This window comes from Lissotriton helveticus, chromosome 1_1 (assembly GCF_964261635.1).
Source record: "Lissotriton helveticus chromosome 1_1, aLisHel1.1, whole genome shotgun sequence".
NCBI lineage: Eukaryota > Metazoa > Chordata > Amphibia > Caudata > Salamandridae > Lissotriton > Lissotriton helveticus.
In genome coordinates this window covers 1,340,626,091-1,340,649,850 of record NC_136057.1, presented here as the reverse complement: position 1 = coordinate 1,340,649,850, position 23,760 = coordinate 1,340,626,091, and the positions used below count along the sequence as shown (strand labels likewise).

The window sequence follows — 23,760 nt, the reverse complement described above, 5'->3', positions numbered from 1 at the left end:
CTATGCAGTATCCATGTTTTATTATGTTCAAAATCCACTTGTTGGAAAAATCTTTTGACTTTCACAGAGGAATTTTCAGATTCTGCCCTATAATTATGTTCTCTGAAGGTGGGCCAGTGACAAAGTCACTTTGAAGTATGTGCTCCTCTTTGTGGGGTGCCTTTGCCCCTGGCACTGCCTTGAAAGGGTGGTCTTTGTGAGCTGAGTTACTACCACTGTGGTGTTTGCAGTGGGGGTGCGGAAAACTGTGGAGGGTAGTTGGTTGGGATCATACCGGTCATGCTGGTTTTCTTCACCGTATCTGTTCCCCTTGGAACGCCCCTGTGAGCTGGAGGGTCCCTCTGATTTCGTAGTGTCGCTATACTTTTTTATTTTTGTAGGAACTCGTCCGCCACCATGCCGAAGAGGAGGACGTCTGCGAGTGGCATGTTCATTACCACCGCCTGTACTTCCTGCTTAAAGCTGGAGATCCTAAGCCATGCTTGTCTCCTTAGTGTTGAGCCCCCGCATAGCTGTCAGCTGGCCGTGTTGGTGGCATCTAGGGCTGATGTATATAAGTATTGTCAAAGTTCTTGGCTTCCTCGTCTAGAGTCCTCTCTCTTGCTTGGTATTGTTGTGGAAGGTGGCTGGTTCTTTGAAGGCCTCTCGACCCTGGTCTGAAACACTTAGGGACATGGAAATAACTGGTTATTCCTTTACACTGAGCGTAGTGTCTCTAGCAAGAAGTAGGAACCTGTAGGTGTCCACAGCCTTTTTAATTAGAGCATTGCTCATAGCAATGTTGTTTGGTGGGGTCGTGAAGGAAACCCTGTTCGAATTGTCCCTCCTCCTTTTCTTTTTCCTGTGGTTCTGGAGTTGTTCAAGGTTCAAACTCTACCACTTCGGTTCTCTCTCTGCCTGGGGAAACAGAGGATTCCGAATTCATTCATGCATTCATTGAAATTCTTTTTCCTCCTTAGCAGTGCTTACATTTTGGCCTATAGCCATTGGTCGCTTCCTTTTAATGTGAAGTGCCTTTTGGTTGATGTTGAGTTTCAAAGAGTTTCTTTTCAGCACAGAGGCTTCCTTTGCTCAAAGCCCTTTATCCATCCCATGCTTTCAAACTAATTTCGAAGCGGAGGCCTGTTCTGTGGGTCGACCGCCAATGGTGTCTTTTGGCTTCGATTCAGGAGGTCTTTGCCTTTCCTTGATCACTGTTTGTTATGGTGTCGTGGCAGCCTTCTGTTTCGACTTTGAAAGTCGCAGTTTGGCACCGGAGTGTCCCTGTGTTGCTTTGTTTTGGTTTTTTTGCTCCTCTTGATTTATTTGGGTCTCTCCTCCGTCTCAACAACTTTTGACATCAGTGTAGTCTCCTTGAGCCAACTCTGTCTTTTCAGGGTTCTCGTCATGTCTCAAGAGTCCTAGGTCTTTTCCAGAGATATTTTCAACTATGTGTGGAAAATGGAGGGTAGCAAGTGGCTAAGAGGCAGCATTACATCCTTGACGAAAGTGTGACTATAGGATGGTGCTCCCACCTGTATCACGTTTTGGAAGAAATTTAATGAAACTCTGGTTGTTGCTGAGGAGATCTTCAACAGCGGCAAGTATGGCCATATTGTGATTCCCCACCCCCATTTAAACAAGCATTCGCATAGCCAATAGGTCTCCCCTTTGGGACCTTATATGTGTTTGGTTATCCAGCACAATATCCTTGGTGCAACGACATCAACTGTTGCATGGCTAAACACTTATAAGGTCCCAAAGGCGAGACCTATTGGCTATGCTTCGCCTGACCTCCAAAGTGAGGTCAGTGCGTGCATGTGTGCAAGCTTCAGGCACGCTTTAGCGCCACACTTCAGTGCCCACATAAAATGCATCACTATTAACAAGATACAGAAACATTTGTGCATTCATATGGTGAAAAACAGTCTGTTTGAAGGATACCCAACATAGCTTTATACTTAAAGATGGCATCATCTGGCGGTGCCGATTGTACTACTATCTCCACTGAGAACCAGTTCTCAGGCCCATAGGCCCATCTAAAGATACCATGCAGTCATCACTAAAATGTAAGGAGTCTTCGAGACGGACACCAATCTCATCTCCAGGCCCACACACTCTTGGGAGAGGTTTACCGCAGACCAGTCCTTCAATCCATTGTGCATATACAAATTGGATCCGTCTGGATACTATCGTTCACATTCACCATTCACTCAGCACAAACTGGTGGCAAGCCCTCGCCCCAGAAAATCGGTGTCATTAGATAAGGGAAGTGGCAGACATCGCGCACTACCTTCCACATATACCATTAGTGTAGAACCTTAGCAAGGAACTTGTGAGGCGTCACCATGTCAGCACACGCACACAGATAGTATGATACTGCAAATTATTGCCCACCAGAAAACAAAAACGCACAGTGCCTCATTTCATTTATTTTCCTTGACCCTGAAATGATGAGGATTAATGTAGCCATGTGCTGAAGATATATTTATTGATTATAAGATGTAACATCTGGGGGAGAGCTGAAACTCCAGACTAGACCATCTATCACCGTTACCATTCCAAATCATGTTATAGTTATGATAATGAATTTACAATAATACACTAGCAAAAAAAGCAACACATTGTCTATTACTACGCCCACATCTCTACAAATCCATAGCAAGATTCTATAGGCCCAAAAATACTCTAGACTAAAATAGACGGGGTAGGATTAAGATAAGCCCATAAAACAGTCATGCATTTAAAGCATTTGAGTGTCCAGGTCTGTAATTCAAGGTCCACGTGGAAGCCTTCGGTGTATGACGGTTTCAAAATGTTTCTTCTGACAGTAACGTCAGAGTTTGTTCATTCAAAGCAAGCTAAAGTGGGTATTCGTCACATACGTGACATTTTGACAAGTGTCTCAATTATACTTAATCAATTTCTCACCTCAAGGATTTTGACTAAAACTTTTAATCACAGGACAGGTATTGTGTGACTGAACTGCAGTCGTAAATCAACTTCACATTTTCTGGTAATACGACAATGCACAAGAGTTAAGAGCATCCACTGTTAAGAAGCACTGTGTGCGTCACGTGAACTTTTAGCACGCACACAAGCAGGTGTGAATGTCCCCAAGGAAAACCAAGTAAGCACTCCGTTGCAGAACACATGCAAAAAAGTGGGTCCAGTCACTAAAATATAGCGACTTGGATTCAAGTGAAGAGCGACGCCATAAGTAAGACGAACCTGAACATCCATTAACATTACTCTTTAAACCGTAGTGACAAAACAAGCTTTCACTCTTCCGAGCCCCCTCAACAGGCTGCGTCAGCACCAACAAGAGCGCATTTACTAATAAGGGACTTTGTTACCATTCAATAAACTTTGCAATTATACAAAACTTGTGAGAGCCTCTTAAGGTAATTGTAGATACCGAGGAAAACACAAAGAATGGTGCATACAATTTACCAATGGTTGTAAAATGAAATCTCCTCTGAAAATACACACGTTATGCGTCTTACTTACAATATTTTTTCCGAATAAATTAGTTTCATGGTGCCCTGAACGCCTACAACGTATTAAGAGAAGGGTATAAGTATCGCGCGTAAGAGTTGCGTACAGGCCCTGACAGCAGTGGGGTAGCTGTGAAGTCTTCTCGCTTTAATTCACATTTTCCATGCTTGTACACACTGCGAACTGCAGATACGACCAAGCTTGGGTGGACTGTATTTATCATCACAGCGCAGGTGCCTGTAGCCTGGCCGCTGGGCACTGGTGGAGCAATGTTGACTTGGGCTGGCATTTAACGCAGCGGAACAAATACTCCTCGCTGCATAAAAGACGTTGCCAGGCTCTCAACGTCAGGGCTGTCAATTGGAGAGCATGCATGTGTGAGCGTCCAAGTGCACGGGCGAGAACATGGGCATTCTTAGGTACGCGAGTGCCCGTTCACTTTAAGCACTGCACTAGTGCTTGTGGAGCGCCGCTGCTCGCTCTTGCAAGGTGGATGCCGCCACAAGAACGAGTGTGTGCTTGAAAATGAGCAGAGCGACGGCTAAAGGCCCTCACATGCAGCGCATTCGCGCTTCGTAGGCGAGACCTAAAAAAAGGGGAGGTACAAGGCACAAGAGAGTGGGATCCTGACGAAGGCCTATGACCCCACAGGTCGTTTTGCGGGGGCCGAATCATGATGTCGATGAACACAGCTTATAGGGGGGTGGGAGGGGGGATCAATCAATCAGGAATTTATATAGCGTGGCTACTCACTCGCACGCTGTTGATCCGTCTGGGGGCAGGGGTCAGTCGAAGAGTCAGGTCTTCAGATCCCGCCTGAATTTGGACAGCGAAAGGCATTGCCTGAGATGGAGAGGCAGGGTGCTACAGGTCTTGGCAGCAAGGTGGGAGAAGGATCTTCCTCTGGTTTTGTTCTTGTGGATCTGTGGGACAGTGGTACGGGCTAGTTGGGCGGAGCGAAGGTGTCTGGCAGGTACGTGGAATGAGAGGCGGTGGTTCAGATATGCTGGTCTTGCATCGTGGAGAGCTTTGTAGGCATGTGTGATGAGTTTCATCATGATTCTTTTGTTGACTGGAGGCCAGTGGAGTTTTCTAAGGTGTTCGGTGATGTGGCTGCAGCAGGGGGATTTGGAGGACCAATCTGCCTGTGGCGTTTTGAATGTTCTGTAGTTTTCTGAGGAGTTTGTGGGCGACGCCGGCATAGAGTGATTTGCAGTAGTCGTATCTGCTGGTGACGAGTGTGTGGGTGACCGTCTTTCTGGATTCTGTGGGGATCCATCTGATTGTATTTCGAAGCAGGCGGAGTGTGTGGAAGCAAGATTATGATACAGCGTTGCTCTGGCGGTTCATTGCGGGGATGGGTACTAAAAGTCCAAGCATACCTCTAATAAATAATTTTTAATCCTGCCAAGAGAGGTCCAGAATAAAAATTGAGTGGACACACTAAAGTAGTAGTTGAATTTTTTTGTGTGTGTGGAGGTACGTAGGTATTTCGCTCCACTCTGAATATTGGTCTGCGACATAGTGTTGAAGCGTGCTATGATGAAGCACAACACAAAATACATTGGGTTCGTAATTCAAGCTGCTGATACAACCACAATTACATTGAATGTGGATGTCACCAACAGTGGATCTTCACCACTGTTTTTGCAACATAATCAATATAAATTATTATAATTGCAAAATTGTTATACATTGTATTTACTTGTTGTACACATTGTATCAAAACTGTTCAAAACATTTTTGAGAGTCAGTCTACAAGTTCTTGTGGACAGAGCACTCTGTTTCTATGTAGCCATAAGGTTTACTGGATTCTTTCAGTGTAAAACCATGGGTGGCACATCATTCCCTGTTCAATTAGCCAAACTTTGGAACTCTTTACCAACCACCCCCCCCCCCCCCCCCCCACATAAGATTCACGGATAACCACCTTATCTTCAGAAAACTACTCAAGAATTGGCTCATAACCTCCATGTGCAAACAGAAATATACAGCATATCCCTGTATATAAACATTTATTTGGATTATAGATACGTACTTATATATGTGTATTGCTTTGTATAAACGTGTAGGTAGATTAATTAGTTTTTTTTAAATATAGATATTAGTTAGTTCTGCTTAACAAATGTACATATTACTGATAGTTATATTATTCAATGTGTTAACATGTAAATAAGTGACTGCACAAATAAGTAAATCTTTTATCATAACTAATTATCTACAATTGCTTCACTATTGAATTATAAAAAAATAAAGAAAATTAATTTAAAGCACAACACTTGAAAGACTGAGTTTAATATATTACTTTTCTTCTAATTCAGCATATCCAGTGCACTACCCTATTTCTCACCCTATACCTCTATCAATATATTCTCTACTGCCACTCTCTCATTCATTCCCGAACCCCATACCACTACTATGATCCTAAAATAACCCTTTCTAGACTCTTCTCTACCCTTACTTGAATCATCTTATACTATTCCGATCCCCCAAAACAAGCCTTTCTAAACCCTTCCCTCCGACTCTTCCCCCCTCCATCTCCCTTTTACTCATCCCAGGCCGCATCCTAATGCTATAAGCTACAAAACCTCCCCCCACTATGCTTTTCAATCCAAATAACAGACTAACATTTCTACCACACAAATTAATTTCACATTTCACTATATTAATTTACCACTAATCCTTTATTGGTTCTGGAGTAGCGTGCTACTCGCCAAAAAAGCGGTTCAACACCTCATCAGTGGTAGAATGAGCTATATAAATGCAAACCTTTTTCCCTCTTCTATCCCGCCACTATCCTTCTTGAACCAAATAACTGACTAACAAATCCACAACTCAAATAAACTTTCATATTTCACTATACTAATTCACCACGAATCCTTTATGGATTCCAGAGCAGCGTGCCACTTGCCGAAAAAGCGATTTGACGCCTCGTCAGGGTTAATAAGCACTATATAAATGCATTTACAATACTATACATATATATTTTATTTTCCCCTTTCTTTTTCTTGGGTGTGATATATCTTCAACTATGCCATGGTGTGGCGTGCCCACCTTTGTTTTATCTTGCCTTCAGCATCTTTAGCTGGAACATCATACAGCTATCCTACATCATACAGCTATCTGAATCATGGTCTTTCAGATGACACAGGTTGAAGACCACATGTGTGTTCTACTGAGCATATTTATGGCGGCACTGTGTCAAAAAACCAAAAGGGGGAATGCTCCATCCCCTACCTTCATTCTGTGACCCGCGTATTTGATGCGGATTGCAAAAGTTATGTTCAGTCGGTGGAAAACAGTGCCTTCTCTTAACATCGATACTGTATCTGATGGTGTTCTTTAGTTTTTTCCAATGCTATGCTCCAAAACTCAGGGAAAAGGTGTGATCTCCATCAAAAATCTTCTGCGCTCTCGTTCTGCTTCCAGAATAAATGGCAGAAAAAAGAATCTGGAGATAGCGACCAGAGAAACAGGCTTTTGGAGAGGGCATCTGACATCATGGACTTGGAAAACCAAAGGGTTGACGCTGCACTACAGGAAAAAAAGGGAGAGCAGACTGAAGACAGAAGAATTCCAGAGCCAACCACTAGATAGTGGATTGATGCAGAGCATGTGAATCCAGAAAAGATTCACACTGCAAAACCATGTCGCAATGACAGCAGGTCTGTGAGAAATTAAGCAAAATAATTGGAGGCAGCCCGGGATAAATCCCATGCGCCACAGAGTTAGGATAATGGAGGACCACCTGAATAGAATAAGAGTGAGCAGGCTTTAGCCACAGAGAGCACTGTAATAGGTTTACTGGCCCAACTACAAGTATGAAAGGGCAATGCAAGAATAAACATCAGAGAAGTTCACACAAGAGCAGAATAGGAGCAAGGCGCATTGAACTTCAGACCCCACAGGTGATATGCACCTAACTCTTAAGCAGGCCAGAGGCAACTAACTTTAAACCACAGAGTGCACACTAGTAGGTCTACGGAACCTACCCAGAAAGGGACAGGGGCAAGCTCGGATTTATCACCAGAGTTCAGCCAAGAGGAACTGGAGTAACACAGGATAACATCAGACACCTCAATATAGGTCTATGGAGGCTTAACTAGAGCTAGAATAGGAGCAACCAAAATAAAAACCTAGCACCACAGTAGCAGGTCTACGCTACATACCTCGAGGAGGAATAGGATCAACCAAATAAAACTTCAGTATAGTACGTCTATGATCACACTACATGGTGTGAAGTGATCTTCACCTGATGGAGGACATTTTCAGGTACCTGATATGAAAAGTTGAGGAAAAATGAAAAAGATTTTTAAAAAAGAGCAGAACTGAACATAGACTTGGTAATGGGTAACTTTTGTGAGAGATGAGGAAGAGCAGAGAAAGAGGGCCAAGGCCCTTTCCAGGTGCTAACATGCAATAGACTCATAACCTTCTGCTTATTACCTACCACCTGGGCTGGACATTCTGGTGGGAAAACATGGGGGATTTAGATTGTGGAGATGTGCACATAACAGTTTTGTTATATTCTGCACCTTCAATAACCACCTTTCTTTTATACATCTATGGGATGAAGTTTGATCAAAGGTCTGAATTTCTTGCCAAGGGGAAGTAAATGTCTAACAGACAATTGCATCCCTAATACTTCCAGAAGATCCTGCGGGGCTAATGGTACAGGAAGGGATTTGCGAAGTGCAGGATGAGCTCTGAAGATAACTTCTGAAATCATACTGACCACGTTCACAACCAGATATGGGGTCTGTGCTGCCTAAGACATACATAGCAAACTGATACGGATGGACAGAGGCAGATTTTTCAAATGCTTTCTAAATAAGTGACCTTTTATTAGTGATACCTCGGACAACGTTCTGTGCTTTCGTCAACTGACCTGAAAAGACCTGTCCCCACATTTAGACTTTCTTGAATCTGTGTGGGGTGCACAGGAACCGATTAGTGGCAATTTACTCAGCGTCAATAAATGCATACTGCTGAGTTTTGTAGACTCTGCGTGTGACTGGGTTAATATCAAATATGCCCAGAACGGTTCTGTAGCAGAATACCATCATCAAAAAAAGATTAATGCCAATTCAGACTTAAAATATACAAGAACTGGCAAAGCCAATAGTTCTCAGCAGTGAACCCTACTGGCTTTGCCAGTGCATTTTAGGTTTGGATAGCCACGGTTAATGTGTAACCATACAGTGCGGCCACCTTGGAATTAATTTTCCTTTATTTTATTCAATCCTGTTCAAAGATGGCTGCTATGGATGTGTGCACAGATGTGACACTTCTTTTTTTCTTTTCAAATCTGTTTATTGAAAACTTAAAATCATATACCACAGCATGGAAACATAAAACAATCATTGCATTGATGTACATGTTGAGCTAGAAGCTACACCTGATATAATAATAACATATTGTTAGGCCTCGTATATCTGGTATTATAACAATTCAAAGCATAATAGTGTCTTATGAGAGGCCGCCAGCTGTGGCTATAAGAAAGAAGAGAAAGAGAGGAAAGAAAGAAAAGAAGAAAGAAAAAGTGAAAAAAAGGGGGCGAACAAGCGAAAAAGAGGGGGAGAAAGAAGGAGGACAGATAGTCAAGAGGAGAAGAGAGGAGGCCCCCCATCAAATGCTGGGAGAGGCTCCCACAGGGGACTGGGAGGAGGGTTTCGAGTTTCCTAAAACATCAGGTCGGGCTTTCCCATAGAGTTCCATCCCTCTGGGCAAGTAAGAGGTCTTCAAAGAGATGGAGAGCACGAAGTCTAGGCGGGACAAAGCATGTGTGTTCTAATTTGGAAAAGTGATCAATCAGTGGTTGCCAAATACGTGTAAATTTAGTTTCCGTATGGGTCACTCGGCATGAGAGAAGTTCCATCGCCATAACATGCCAGAGGCGAGTGAACCATACGGTGGTAGAAGTGGGGCGGCTTCTTCCAGTGGAGGGCTAGCAGCTTTTTTAGCGGCGCCAAGCATGTGTGAAATGAGATGCCAATAAGAGTGTGTCATGGCAGCAAGTGCTTTGGGCCGAATTCCCAACACCACCACTGTGTATGTGTTTGGCATAGGAAAGCCAATGGTATCTTTGATGTGGCTCAAAACTTCTTTCTAATAGAGAGTCAAAGATGGGCATGACCACCAAATATTTATGAAGTACCCCGTTGCAGCTCGGCAGACCCAACAGGAGGAGAAGGAAGCAGGGAACATCTTTCCCAGCATTGGGGGGTGTAGTACCATCTAGTCATAACTGTATATGCAGTTTCCCTCTGGGGAATGCTTCTATGTATTTTCGGGAGTACATGCCAAAGGTCTTCCCATTGCTTCAGGATATCTCCTCTGCAACTTCTGCATGCCATTGTGTTTAATAAGAATGAAGTCTGGTCAGGGTGGAGTGTTGTAGTACTTGAAAAGTGCAAGAGGTCAAGACTCTAGAGCAGTTAATTGAGAGCACGAACAATTCAAAAGAAGTGCGTCCGAATTGCCAAAGAAGGGGTTAAGTTCAACCCCAGGTAGCGGAGTGAGTGTGAGGCCCATTGGAAAGAAGTAAGAGATTGCAAATCTGGTAAGTCTTCAGTGGGAATTGAAAGGTTAAGTGCCATGGATTTGGCCAGATTCACTTTAACACCAGAGGCTGCTTCAAAGGAACCAAGCAGAGTTAATAATGCCAGGAGAGAATTTCTTGGGTCCGTTCGGGTGAGTGAGAGGTCGTCGGCAAATAGTGCTACCTTAAGCTCAGTGTTCCCAAAGGGGATGCCCCTGATGTCCCCTGCTTGGCGGATAGTTATTGCCAGCGGCTGAACCACCAGAACGAAGGGCAAGAAGGGGGCATCTCTGCCTGGTGCCCCTGTGAATATGGATAGGTTGGGTCAATTGGCCATTGACCCTAATCTGTGCCTGAGGGGCAGTGTAGGAAGCCATAATTCTAGAAATCATAACTGGGTCGAGGCCAATTTTCTGGAGGACCACCCTCAGGAAATCCCAGTCCACACAGTTGAATGTTTTTTCCGCCTCAAGGGCAAGGAGGCAGGCAGGTATGTCTCGCCTCTGCACCCTTTCCACCAGATGGGCCACTCGACCTATGTTTCTATCCCCCTGCCGCTGGTGAATGAATCAGACGTGGTCCAGATCAATCGGTCCGGGTAGATAGGGCTTGAGATAATTTGCCAGAATTTTAGTATAGATTTTGGTATTGGTGTTAAGGAGGGCAATGGGGCGATATGATGAGCACAGCGCTGGATCTTTACCAGGTTTAGGGATGGGGGCAACCTCCGCCATAGAAAAAAGAACCAGGAGGCAGTCAGGACCCATAGTTTTGCCAACTGGCAGAACCTTTAGCACCCGCTGGAGTTCCAGAAGCGTAATTGCTGCTTCATGCATCAGCAAATGCTGTTTATCAAACGGGAAAACACACAAAATGATGGACGGAATGTTGCACAATGGCAAAACATTCACCTCAGTCATAGATCTGGGTTTAATGCATCATCATTTTGCTCACCAAGCCACCCCAGTTCAGACATGGCCATATGCAAATCAGTCTTGACCCTGAGCCTCAAGCCGAGAGAAAAGAATGAGCTACGCTGAGGGTTCCTTTTCATATAAAGCTGTATAAAAAGTGTAGAATGCTTACTGTTTATCACATTCCGATATGGCCCTGACACCCTCTACACTTTCAACCTTTGCAATATGTGCTTTTGCTATTCGCCAACAGACAAGCAAGGACCGACCCCACCATATGTCCTCCCTCATAATATTTTTGCTTCAATGCCAATAGTGTCTGTTCTAACTTGTTAGTCCGGTGCACCCAGCAGGCCTTGGAGCAAGCACTGCTAGTCGCCTTTTGTAGTTTCTGGAGGAGTCTATTGGTCAATCCTCTCTAATGCTTTTATGTCACTGGCCAGGCCTGTCTCAACCAGACAGGCTTCCAAGTGCACGCTATCGTAATTGAAGTGATGATGCCCCGATTGGCGCATTGAAAGTGTCCCATAATACAGGATGCAGGGTTTCAGGGAGGTCATTGAAGGTTTAGTAAGCCGAAGTCTCCCACAGTATTTAGGACACATCAACCAAGTCATGTAAGATATAGGGGGCAATTGTCAGAGGGGTTGGGATCGCGCTACGTTAGTATGGTCATGTAGAAGCACTTCCAGATGCGCTTGGTCAGAGATAGACTCTGTCAGAGATCAGTGTAGATACAATGTCCCTTATGGAAAAGTGAGATAGAAAAAAATTAATCTATGCAGGAGTATGAGCGGTATACATGGAAGTAATAGGAGAAATCTCGTAGATCTGGAGATTGATGATTGATACTGCCATGCATCAATAAAGCCCAGGTTTGTAAAGGCTCTCTTCAGTGTCGCAGACATAGCACCATACCCTGAAAGGATGTGGAACAGAAGTCACGGTCAGGGTCCCAAACCAGGTTGAACCCCCCCCCCCCCCGAATTAATACGTCCCCGTCAGACCTGTTTTTTAGCAGGTTTTTCAGGAAATATCTTGTGCATGAATAGGGGCGTATACATTAAGCAATGTGAGTGGATGCATGTTATGTTGGATCACAATTTATATAAACCTACCCTGGCAAACCCTTACCACCCGTGAACCACTAAGATGGAGTCCCGCTTTGCATAGAATTGCCACTACAGCAGTCTTAGTCTGGGTTGATGCCGAAAATTGTCCGGGATATGTAGGGTGACTCATGCGCTGTGTATCGGAGTGCCAGAGGTGGGTCTCCTGTAAAAAAAATATCAGGGTCTTCAATGAGTAAATGGCGCCAGATCGGTTGTCTCTTGTTGGGAGCATTGGGACCTCTCACACCAAGAGAAAGAAATTTAATACATGGAGTGGTGCCCATCACCCACAAAAGAAAGGGCTATCGCTACAGTAGAGCTGGCCTGTTGGAGTATCCTTCCCAAAGGCTAATTTACATGTTTCTGGAGCAGCCGTGGACAGGAGTAACAAGGTATGGCTATATCGCCAATGGAAAGGAAAAAGTATGAAGAGCCAAGAAGGATAGAGGCCAGCGATAAAAACAGTCACCAAGAATTGACTATAAACCCCATGCATGACCCATCCCCAAGTAGAGCGCAATTTAGTATAGCCCCAACCTCTAGCTCCCGCCCCATAGATATATGTAGAAGAGGAAGAAAAGAACAAGAAAGAATCCTCACCAGTGAAAGGCCAACAGGGCCAAAAAGTCCAATCCAGTCCTGGAGTAGCCCTTCAGCCGAAGCGCGGGCCATTCTGAAGACGTATCCCTACAAAAGGTAACTCTTGGACAGGGCGGGGCACAAAAAAGGGAAATTTGTTCTCAGTGTCTGTCCCCAGCAGCCAGCACAGGGAGAGAGAAGAAGTCCACCATGGGGTCTCTGCCCAGGGCTACGGCGGAGGCACCAAAAGATCGCAGGCACAATGGTAAAGGTTGATGGCAATGGGGGGGAAGGGTTTTAAACGAGTCTGCTTGCCTGAGTAGCCAGTTCTGCAGGCGTCAAAGGCAGGGCTCCCCACTTACATGGATGGAGAGTGAATGAGTGTAAGATTGTTATATCAGAAATGCGTACAGTGTAAGCAGTTGCTCAGTATTTCAGCCAAAGCATCGAGACGGTGGGTGTCATTAAGAGGCTGCTCAAGAGGAAGTGAGCAATTGTGGGCCCTCAATGGACCGTAGATGTTGTATAATATCATGCTTAACTTGGGAAGAGGATAGTTCCCCAGCCCGACCCCAGCGTTTGACCGTGACACCCGAGACCACTCCGGACACATAGATGCTCGAGATGGGTTAGATGCAGGGGTGGGACTGACCTCATGAGGACACTGGGAGTTGCAGGAGCTGTTTGCCTTCTCTTATGGAATGCAGAGCCCTAGGTTTACCTTCCCAAGTAAAGATCAGGGCAAAAGGATAGCCCCACTGGTATTTAATGTCAAGTTCCCATACTTTTTCTGTGACCGATTTGAACTCTTTGCGTCGTCGTAACATTACTGTGGCAAGACGTCCATTTTTTAAGTGATTCATTAAAACAGTTCAAATCTATTCTTGGGTATGCTCAGTTCATGTGCATGTGGTGACCACCTTGAACGGTCAAAACATTTACATTTTAAAATAAACAATGTTGCATCAAGCACAAAAAAATTAAAACTTAACAACAACAAAAATTAAGGGGAAGTTAATTAGACTACAAAGCCACCTAACCATAGCAAATAGACTGACCCATACATATAAAGTATAGAAAACTGTAGAGTTGCCACGAAACAGCTGCAGTTGCCTTTGTCGAGACATTAAAACGAGTAGGGTAACCAGGTTTGTAAAAGAAATAGAGTAGAAAAACAAGTTTATCACATTCATCTCATTTTGGGATCAGGGACAGTTCAAATGTTCATAGTACATCAAGAAGGCATGAATTTCCATGTTGTGTACATCAGAAGCAGAGTCCTAATTCATGGAGAGAGCCTTACTACATATATTCCACCATTTTTTGCTCAATTAAATTAAATGCCTCTCTCAACATGGTCAAAGGACTCACACATACAAAATGCTGTGGAAAATAAAACAATATAGAAACAAACACCACTTGGCAACCCGTCGACATTAGAATCCATAGTGTCTACAACCATACACCATTTGCATTAAAATTTGACATCTACAACAGAGACATCAGTTCCTCCGGCTTGGATGAAGTTCAGTTTGTACCTGGGCGCATAATATGTAAGCATGCTTCTTGAAACACCCAAGGCAAACAAAACAGCATGCACTCTTTGGACCACAACCCAATAACTATCTTCTAATAAGAGACAGACTAATTTATAAGGAGGCAACAGACAACCTTTTAATCCAGGAGCCAATTGTATTGAAATGCAAACTGGGGCAACCCATGATGGAGTTTGCACTCAAATCAAATCAAATAGTCCTTTATTCAGCTGTCATCTATTTGAAAAACCATAAAAGTACATTTAAAAATGTACACAAGTGGAAACATTTAAAATTTAAAATGTGTTCTTTTAGTAGAGCACATGTAAAGAATTCAAGAACTAACACAATTTTCACAATTTATAAAATGCGAGGATAGAAACAGTTAAAAACAGTCGAAAACATCTTAAGCTATACAGCAAATAGAAGTGAGTATAATCCTAGCATATAATATTCCCAGCTTAGTCTAAATTTGGCCTGTGTCTGATGACAAACTTCAGAAATTTAGCTATGGCTTTAGCAGAACACTCTTCATCCAAAAATTGGAGAGAGAGAAATGTGGGGCGGCACCTTTGACAACCCATGGTTTTTAGAATCGGCATAAGCCAGCGTTTCCTTGGTTCACAATAAAACTTACAGAATAGGATTGTGTGGATTGAGGATTGGGCAGAGACATCATCACAGGGGTATGTTTGTAAATTCTTTGCCCAATCGTTAGTTGTTGGGAAAGTGACCAAACGGTGGAAAATGTACAACCTAAACCGCGTTAATAAAAATCTTTCATAACTGGAAAGATTGAAAGTTAAATAGGGTTGAATGGTCAAGGTTGTTTGGATTAATAACATGTGTTGGACTGTTATTTTACTGGCCTCATTGGTCAGCCGCGGGTATTTTAGGTGCGTCAAGCAGTGTTTTTTGAACGCTTTTCTAGAGAGTTCTGAGATTAGGCTGGGAGAATGATAATATTATGCCATACCCAAATCATACAAGAAGTTTTTAATGTAGGCTATCCAACCAATCTTGTGAGTGTTCTCTAGAGAGATACAGTCCTGGATAAACCCTTGACAGAAAATAGTTTTATTTGATGACCAAATTCGGTGCCATAAGAGGAGGGGTTGGATTTTAACTAGGTCAATCAAATGAGACAGACCCAGTTTCAGGTGGCACGAGTAGGTCGCAGTACCCTGTGGGACAGCGAGGAGAAACCTTAAAAAACTATTTTTAACCTTTTGTAGGGCTGCAGGGATGTGGAATTCCTATAGCCCGACACCCAGGACATATTGTTTGGGGTCAAGGGAAACAAGTTTTAATGTGCATTTTGTCCTTGGGACAAGCAGGCCCAACCCCCTGCAGCACAGACCCTTTGGCTGCCAGTTTGCAGTACCACATTAATGATCAGGGAAGGGCACTGCCTGCAGTAAAGTTAATGTGTGTGCATATGTTAATGCTGTTTAAACTTGTATTTATGGTTCATTAATTGAGAGCCTTTATTATTAGGCTGAGCGCTCTCAGTAAATGTAAGTTCTGAATGCACTACTGACAGTGGTTCCAGTATAAAAATGGGGGCACACGGTTTCAAAGTTTAGCAATATGAGGCTATGCATAATGCTCCCAGAATGCTCTCGGATTAGATGCAAATATTTGCAGAAGCTTGAAAGCAAGATTAATGATTCTTTGCTTTCAATATAAAATGTCCCTAAAAATGAAAGTAGGAAAACTTTTTTTTTGCTAAACTACTGTAAATTTCAGGTTCCATTTCTTTGCCGCATCATTTAGTAAAATGTGTTGATGCATGCTAGTATTTCCCCCAAATATTCATATTAGAAAATCAGTGTAACCAGTTTCAATACGATTTTGGGAAACCTAAAAATAAACAAGCATTGGCAAAGCCAGTAGGTCAGAAATGGTGGTCAGCTTTTTCGTTTTGGCAATGCGTGACTTGTTGTGGCATGGGTTTTTGTAAAACCTTATTGATGTGAGAGCTGCCGGACCCTCAATATTATAACAAACATTGGCAAAAGCAAAAATTGTTTTTGGTCTCAAAAAAGCACACACTGCCACATTAGTTATTGGCACTGAACAAAACTACTTGGTGTGCCGATAAGCTCCTTATGAAAGAGCAGAATGATGTCACTCACGTGAAGCCAGCCGATACAGAGAGAGCATTTTAATAAACACTAAAGGTCTTGGTTAACACCAGACCAAATTAGGGGCCCAATTATTAAAGAAAGTTTCAAAAGTGCACCCTTGGTTTATGTCCTTGCATTAAGGGCAGCTATATGGCTTTCGTGAATTCACAAGAATTTACAGCAGTAGGGCAAAAAATAGCACTCCTAGAAAATATTTGTTAACTGCATTTTAGAATGAGCAAATATGCATGTGTAGATTTGCTCATGCGAAAACCTGAGTGTTTGCAAGTTTATTTTCCCTCCAATCACTTTTTTCCCCCAACTCTGGAAGAAGGTTTACGTCTGCCATTGTCAGGAGTAAATATTCAACATTACTCAGTATTGGAAAAGATTAGAGAAGAGTTGTTGAAAACCCTTAAAACATGCAAGTTAGTAGGTTTGCACAGACTCAAAAGCACATTCCAACCCTGTAACTATTGTTTACCACTTCCTTTAGTCCCAGTATGTAGATCTGCGGAAACGGAGCAACATAAAGGGATTACTAGTATCCAAACACTACTATGGTAGGAGCCCTGGCATAATCAGGGAGGCTATATAAGAGCTCTTTTATAATGAGATTGCTGCCATAATTTGTCGCCGCCCAACATGTCACCAAAGAGACAAGTGGATTTTATTACAGGACAAGTAGATGTATGAAGCAACCTGCCCCATGGACAAGTAGATATTTTAATAAATTCCACACCCCGTACCCCCACACACCAGCCCCATATGTTGCGATGGCTACGCATTTAGCCTTATATATCGCGATGAGTTCAGTGGGGGTCCTTATTCCCAATCTCCTTGAGAAATTAACTAGCGCAACTGTTGCCCTCATAAAAAGCAATTTCCTCGATTCAATGGCCTGCCTCCAAGAAAATTTATGATATATTACAATTCCCAGATACGGGTATGTGTTTGTGCTCTCAAGTTTTACATTGTCAATGAAAATAGCCTTAATTTTCTTGGTTCTAGGACCTGCAGACATACCAAAAGTTTTTTAAATATTAATTTTCAGGTCCAGATTGGCCATAAAAGTGCTATATCTCACAAGAGCACGTTGTAGTTCTAAGAGGGTACGGGCTAAAATCACAGCGTCATCGGCGTAGAGTAAGGCCGGTATTGGGCGATTGTTAATGGTGGGCAGGTCCTGGCACCCATTTACCATGTCCTGTTCCAGGCCATTGGTATAAAGAGTAAAAAGGAAAGAGGCCAGGACACAGCCCTGCCTAACCCCTCTCACTACCCCGAATGACGCTGTTAATTCCCCCCTCAACACCATATCTTACTCTGGCTGTAGCATCAGAGTATAATTCATGCAAAAAATGTACGAAAGGCTGCCCTACCCCCAAATCCAATAAAATGGACCATAATTTAGTATGACTAACGCAGTTGAAAGCTGCCGACAAATCGACATACGCCATATATAGGGCCTCCACTTAGCATTTACGTACTTGCCCATCAGAAGAGACAAATTGAGGGCTTGCTCCGTGGTACCAAGACCTTCACGGAACCCAAATTGAATATCCAATAGAATCTTGTTATCATCCGCCCACTGCTGGAGTCGCTCTAGGATAACTCGCCCGCCACTTTCCCCAGAGAGTCCAGCAGGGAGATAGGACGATAACAGGAGGGCAAATGGCGGTCCCCTTTTTAAAAAATGGGAATAAGAATGGATTGAGACCACCCACAAGTCCACAAGCCCTACAGCACATGATGCTCATAGGACTCTGGTCAAAATTGGGGTCCACAAATCCATGTTAAATTTAAAAGGGTTGATTGGGACCCCGTCGGCACCTGGGGGCTTTCCATTTTTGCTAGCCATCAAGGCGAGCTCCACTTCTTCATACGTTCTATCAAGAGCTATCGGAAATGAAGTTATTTTGGACTCAGCGATGGTTGGTACCTGTGCATTATGTGTTTCTTGCCCATTGGGGGGGATGCCAAATGTCAGTTCAAAATGTTCGACCCATGTTTGTTCGTCTATTGCAACATCAATTTTAGGCTTATCTCTAGATACTGACTATAAAGGCGATTTGACAACTGGCCAAAAAGCGGCACTATCTCTTAAGATACAAGATTTATGGAGTTGATCCCATAGATCTTTTTTCAGTTCTGCTTTCCTCGATTTTATGACCCGAATATACTCCCTTCTAAGAGTGGCAATTTCCTGGGTATCCCTTTCTGTTTTATGTAGTGCTACTTTTAGTTTTCTATATGCATTAGTACAACTACTATCAAACCATCCTTTGGTTTTGGGCTTTCTGTTTTTCAATTTCACGAAAAGGGCTTCTTTTATTGATTTTGTTACGATCGCAAAGTTGGTCATAACATCCTCATTCGAGGTGGCCAGATCAAGACATTTTTCGATCGCTGTTCGTGAATTTTTGACCACACTCGTGGTGATATCCAATGGGTCCACTTTCTCCCACTTATGGGAATACCTATTAAGCCTATCTAAAATCAAAGTGTTTTGCCCAAGGGTCCTCATAGTATTATGCCTATCTGGCTTCTGCCAGAGTTTTAAGATAATGCTGTTTGGGTAGTGATCGCTAATAGTGATGTCATGGGTCTTAAAGTTCAGGATCGAGATCCAGCTTTCGAAGAGATAAAAATAAAATCTATTGTACTTGACCTTCCACTGCCATTGAAAGTAGGAATAAGCGGGACTGAGGGATTCACCATATCATTTGCCAGACCTAGATATATGCCACAAAAGGTTTCATTCAAGCAGTCCCCAATTATAGTATGGGGGAAGTGAGTTACCGGGTTTTCATTCTCATCCACAATACCACAGGCTGAATTATCACTGTTCCTGCACAAGGTTTGATTAAAATCGCCACCCCAAATTATTACCACATCTTTAGTGGCCTTGTTAATTAATTCCTGAAGGGGGAGAAAGATTTCTTTTATCACTTTTATTAACTCTCCCGGGTGGAGATTGTTATACAAATTGACCAGTAAAAAAATATCAATGTTACTCAAGTACAGTGCTACTATTTGAAAATTGAGTTCTAATTTGATTGGAATGATTTTCATAATCTACACGAGATTAGAAACAAATATAGTCAAGCCACCTTTTGCGATACCAGAGGGTGACGGTAGTGCTGGGGAGAAATAGGTTTTATAACCCTCTAAATGTATCTCAGATGTAGCCCACGTTTCTTGGCTACAAAGAATGCTAAACTTATGGACAAAACTAAGCCAAATATCGTTCGCCACTTTTGAGTGCAAACCTGCGGTGTTCCAGTAAAGTATACTCAAAGTAGAGATACCCCAGGAGCTAGCAGAAGCGGGGCCTATACTAATATTCTCCTCTAAAGAATTACACTGGGTCGTACTGACCGGAGTTACTCTATTGTTTCTATCGGGTAGTCCTGAATTAACTGATACATTTTGGGAATGTTCAATAAAAGAGTAAATTTCAGGGGTGTTGATGGTAACAATTGTAGGGGAGGAAATCACATCCACCAGATTAGGCATCACATTATCAATCGAGCCCTCAGTACTGAGTCAATCCACCCCCTCTAACTCTGAGAGCCTATCAAAGTAATTACACGTGGGGATGTTAAATCTGGTTCTATACCCCTCCAACGTACCGTTATGCAGGCGCCCCAGTTGATCCATATTTGGTGGCACAGAGGAAGATGGGGGATAAAAGTAACTTAGGTCGCAGGTAAATATACCGCCATCTCCTCTCTGGTGATACCAGTCACAGATGTGACTAACCACCCGTCTATCCCTAAAATTAACAATGATACAGTCCCCCTGCAAGTCCTTCACTCTGTGCCCCACCCAGCTTGATCTTCTGACAAATAGGATTTCTCCATACATGTTTGGCGGGAGTGGTCTATTCTTATTCAGCCATTATTTGCATGTGCGAGGAAAGCTCTGATTATTCGATACAGATACAAGAAAAACATGAAGTGATACTGGGGTTTGGGGGGTTACAGTGCACAGACACAAAACTCGCTAAAACCTGAGGGACATGTCCGCCCTCTATAACACGCATAAATAAATTAAATACGTACAAGGTGCTGTGGTAATAGGTGCGTAGCTACAATTAATTTGACCCCGTGAAATGCGCAGAACTAGTAGTGGACATCAACACCAGAAACTATAGATGAAGAGAGGATTCCATCCTCAGACGTCACCTGCCCAGTTGGTCTTTGGGCAGACTTGCTTTCGTCTCCTGCTGTCTTTTCCCTCATCCTCCCCCTTCACACGTCCTCCTCCCCCCTCCGCTCTAATTGTCTCGCCTTTCTTTCCTCTCTCAATGTGTTGCTTATTTTTTATGTAATGTGTAATTGTTATCATTTTCTGTAACATTGTGTAACCTAATGTAAAGCGCTCTGATACCTACGGGTCTAGCCAGCGCTATATAAAACTCATTAAATAAAATAAATATGTAACCTTATTTTTTAATTCAGAATAAGATTCAATTTTTTCAAGGTTTAACTCCGGGACACTGGATAACACTACTGTATATGGAGATGATTCTGGAGGTAAATCAATATGTGGGAATATTCTCTTTGGTTTTACAACTGAAATTGATTCCTTAACTGGCTGTATTGGCCTGTCCCACCAGTCCCAGAACCTTAGCCACCTCACTCTCCCCTGCTTGCATTCCCCCCTTTTCAACCATCATAGACCCACTCCCAGAAAGTTTGTCGGCTTGGCCAATGCCATTGTATAACGGGACAATTGGGATCACGGAGGGTGAAGGTAAAGCGATCATAGTGTTACGATCTCTAATTAGAGTTTGTTTTGCTATGCTCTGGTCGTGAATGCTGTCTGCTAATTGCTTTAATGTATCGGAGCTAGATGTTATTTGTTCTAGAGCCTCTAATTTTTCACTAATCCCTTTAACCTTTTCCAGAAGTGGGGCCATCATGGATTTCATAAGGTGTTCTACTTTTCCCATAAATCCCTCAGTGAATTGGGGTGGAGATAATGGAGACTCTGCCTGACTTATCGCTGTTGCATTTGGCGAGGGGATATTAAATCGACGCAGGTGTTGTAATTAGTAAAGATTGCATCTCTATAACAAAATGTTTGGAAGTTTTAGATGTTTTTACTATTTTAGCGGTCTTAGGACATCTTCCCTTCTGCTCCTCCCTCTGCGTTTCCTTTTTGTCGCGGGGCCTTGCCCTTGAGCTGATTTTAACAGATTATTTTTAGTTATGGATCTTGTAGACTCATTAGAAGTAACATCAAAAACTGATTCAATACTCGAGTCAATAGTACTGACCTCTCTTGTTGCGTTTAAATTGGACAAACCCTCCTGTTCGGGGGTTCAATCGGGTGCACGGCGCACAGCCCCTGCGCTCTTCTTCAGTTCAGCTTTAGCTCCATGGCGCCAGAGCTCTCCCGCGGTACCGGGGGAGGATTTGTGGCTGCGGTATTGCGGGTTGCGGTAATGTAATGTACATGACACCTAGGGGCATATTTACAAACCCCTATCACCACAGAATCGTCACTTTTTTCACTTAATGTGGCTTAAAGCTGCCTTGTAAATAAGGCACCTTTGCGCTCTGCTTAGCGTGAACGAGGAAAGCAATGGGTGTCACGGTCGGCGTCCCGCCGCAACACCCATTGAATTTGATGCTGTGCCATATTTACAAGTAGCAAAAAACACAGTTGATGGACAGAATGTAGAACAATGTCATACATTCACCCCAGTACAAGGATCTGGGCCTAAATCCATCGTTTTTTTCACTCCACACCACCCTGGGTTAGACACTGGCTATATGCAAATCAGCTCTGACCCTTTGCCTCATGGGAAAAGTCCAGTCCGAACTGCCAAGCCCTGTCTTTCCCAGACACTCCACACCACTGGAATCAAGCTAGCCGGGCTGATGAGAGGTGTTACCTCGAAACCGGGCCGGTCCTCGGATGCTTGTTTCCGTTCTGGGAAGGACATGGCTTTTGTAGTTCGGACTGGACTGTTCCCATGGGGCACAGGGTCAGCGCTGATTTGCATATCGCCATTGTCTAACCCAGGGTGGTGTGGAGTGGAAAAACGATGGATTTGGGCCCAGATCTTTTGACTGGGGTGAATGTGTGACATTGATCCACATTCTGTCCATCATTGTTGTGTTTGCAGTTACCGCTCTGGGTGTACTGGGGATGCTCAGACGTGAGTCCCAGACACTCCACACCACTGGAATCAAGCTAGCCGGGCTGATGAGAGGTGTTACCTCGAAACCGGGCCGGTCCTCGGATGCTTGTTTCCGTTCTGGGAAGGACATGGCTTTTGTAGTTCGGACTGGACTGTTCCCATGGGGCACAGGGTCAGCGCTGATTTGCATATCGCCATTGTCTAACCCAGGGTGGTGTGGAGTGGAAAAACGATGGATTTGGGCCCAGATCTTTTGACTGGGGTGAATGTGTGACATTGATCCACATTCTGTCCATCATTGTTGTGTTTATATTTACAAGTAGGGCAGCACCAAAATTAAGAAAAAAAAACTGGGTCTCAACATGGCAAACCGAGGAGAAATGCTTTATTTCTCCTAGTTTTTGCTGTTTCTGTGTGATTTGCATTGTGCAGCACACATAGAATCAGCAAATAGCCATGCAAGATTGTTTATGTGCAGGGAGGTATCCCTTCCTGCACATACACAATTATTTTAAAAATGACGAGTTGCAACTTCTATGTGTGCTGCACAAAGTTGAAGAAGTTACAAATCGCCATTTAAGATTGTTTACGTGCAGGAAGGGCCACCTTCCTGCACATAAACAATCATTACCACAACGCAGGCACCCTTGCACTATCATGCAAGGGTGCCTGCATTGTCGCTAGGCAGCTGTAATTAGCACCAGCACAGGGGGAAAAGCAGGGCTGCCCCTTATTGTTGAAGATACGGTGCAGTCCTGCGTTTCAAAAATGGCAGAGCATGGCGTTAGGCCAAGGAGGCTAACACCGCGCTCCATCACTTTCCTTGTAAATATACCCCCCAAGTCCTCAAAAACAGGCCTTGGCAGAAGGCCCAGTCAGTCTAAAGTAACTTTCTTCCCAACTCCAACACAGTAGACTGTCTATTGCACATTAAGATTACTCCCCCCTAACACGTCTGTTCAGTTTGGGCCAATGCAATTTTTTAATTATGCAGAAAGGTGCATTGGTCAAAATATCCTTATTAACAGAAAATTTAGATAAAAATATCCTTATTAACAGAAAATTTAGATTAAAAAAAAAAAAAATAAGACATTAAGAACTCATTTGTGGCATCCTAAATACTAAAAAGTATCTATACCAAGTTTTATAAAAAAATTATAAATAACATGTCTTATGAACAAGTGACAGCTTAAAAAATGAAATGTTTGGGAAACATTTAACGCAGACACCAACTCACCCGTTTTTTCTTTGATCTCACAAAGTACACTGAAGAGGGCCGGTTTCATCCTGTGGCAGTTTAATGCATGCTTTCTGAA

General features: G+C 43.3%; 1 protein-coding gene across 1 annotated transcript in view; it reads right to left on the bottom strand.

Annotated features, from left to right (window-relative positions):
• The window catches only part of LOC144823872 (pre-B-cell leukemia transcription factor 1-like), a 327,009-nt gene that overhangs the window by 170,766 nt on the left and 132,483 nt on the right, over positions 1-23,760 (bottom strand). The window contains exon 2 of the mRNA XM_078682758.1: positions 23,682-23,755. Within this exon, the coding sequence (XP_078538884.1) occupies positions 23,682-23,755 (74 nt within the window). The remainder of the gene's footprint in view (positions 1-23,681; positions 23,756-23,760) is intronic.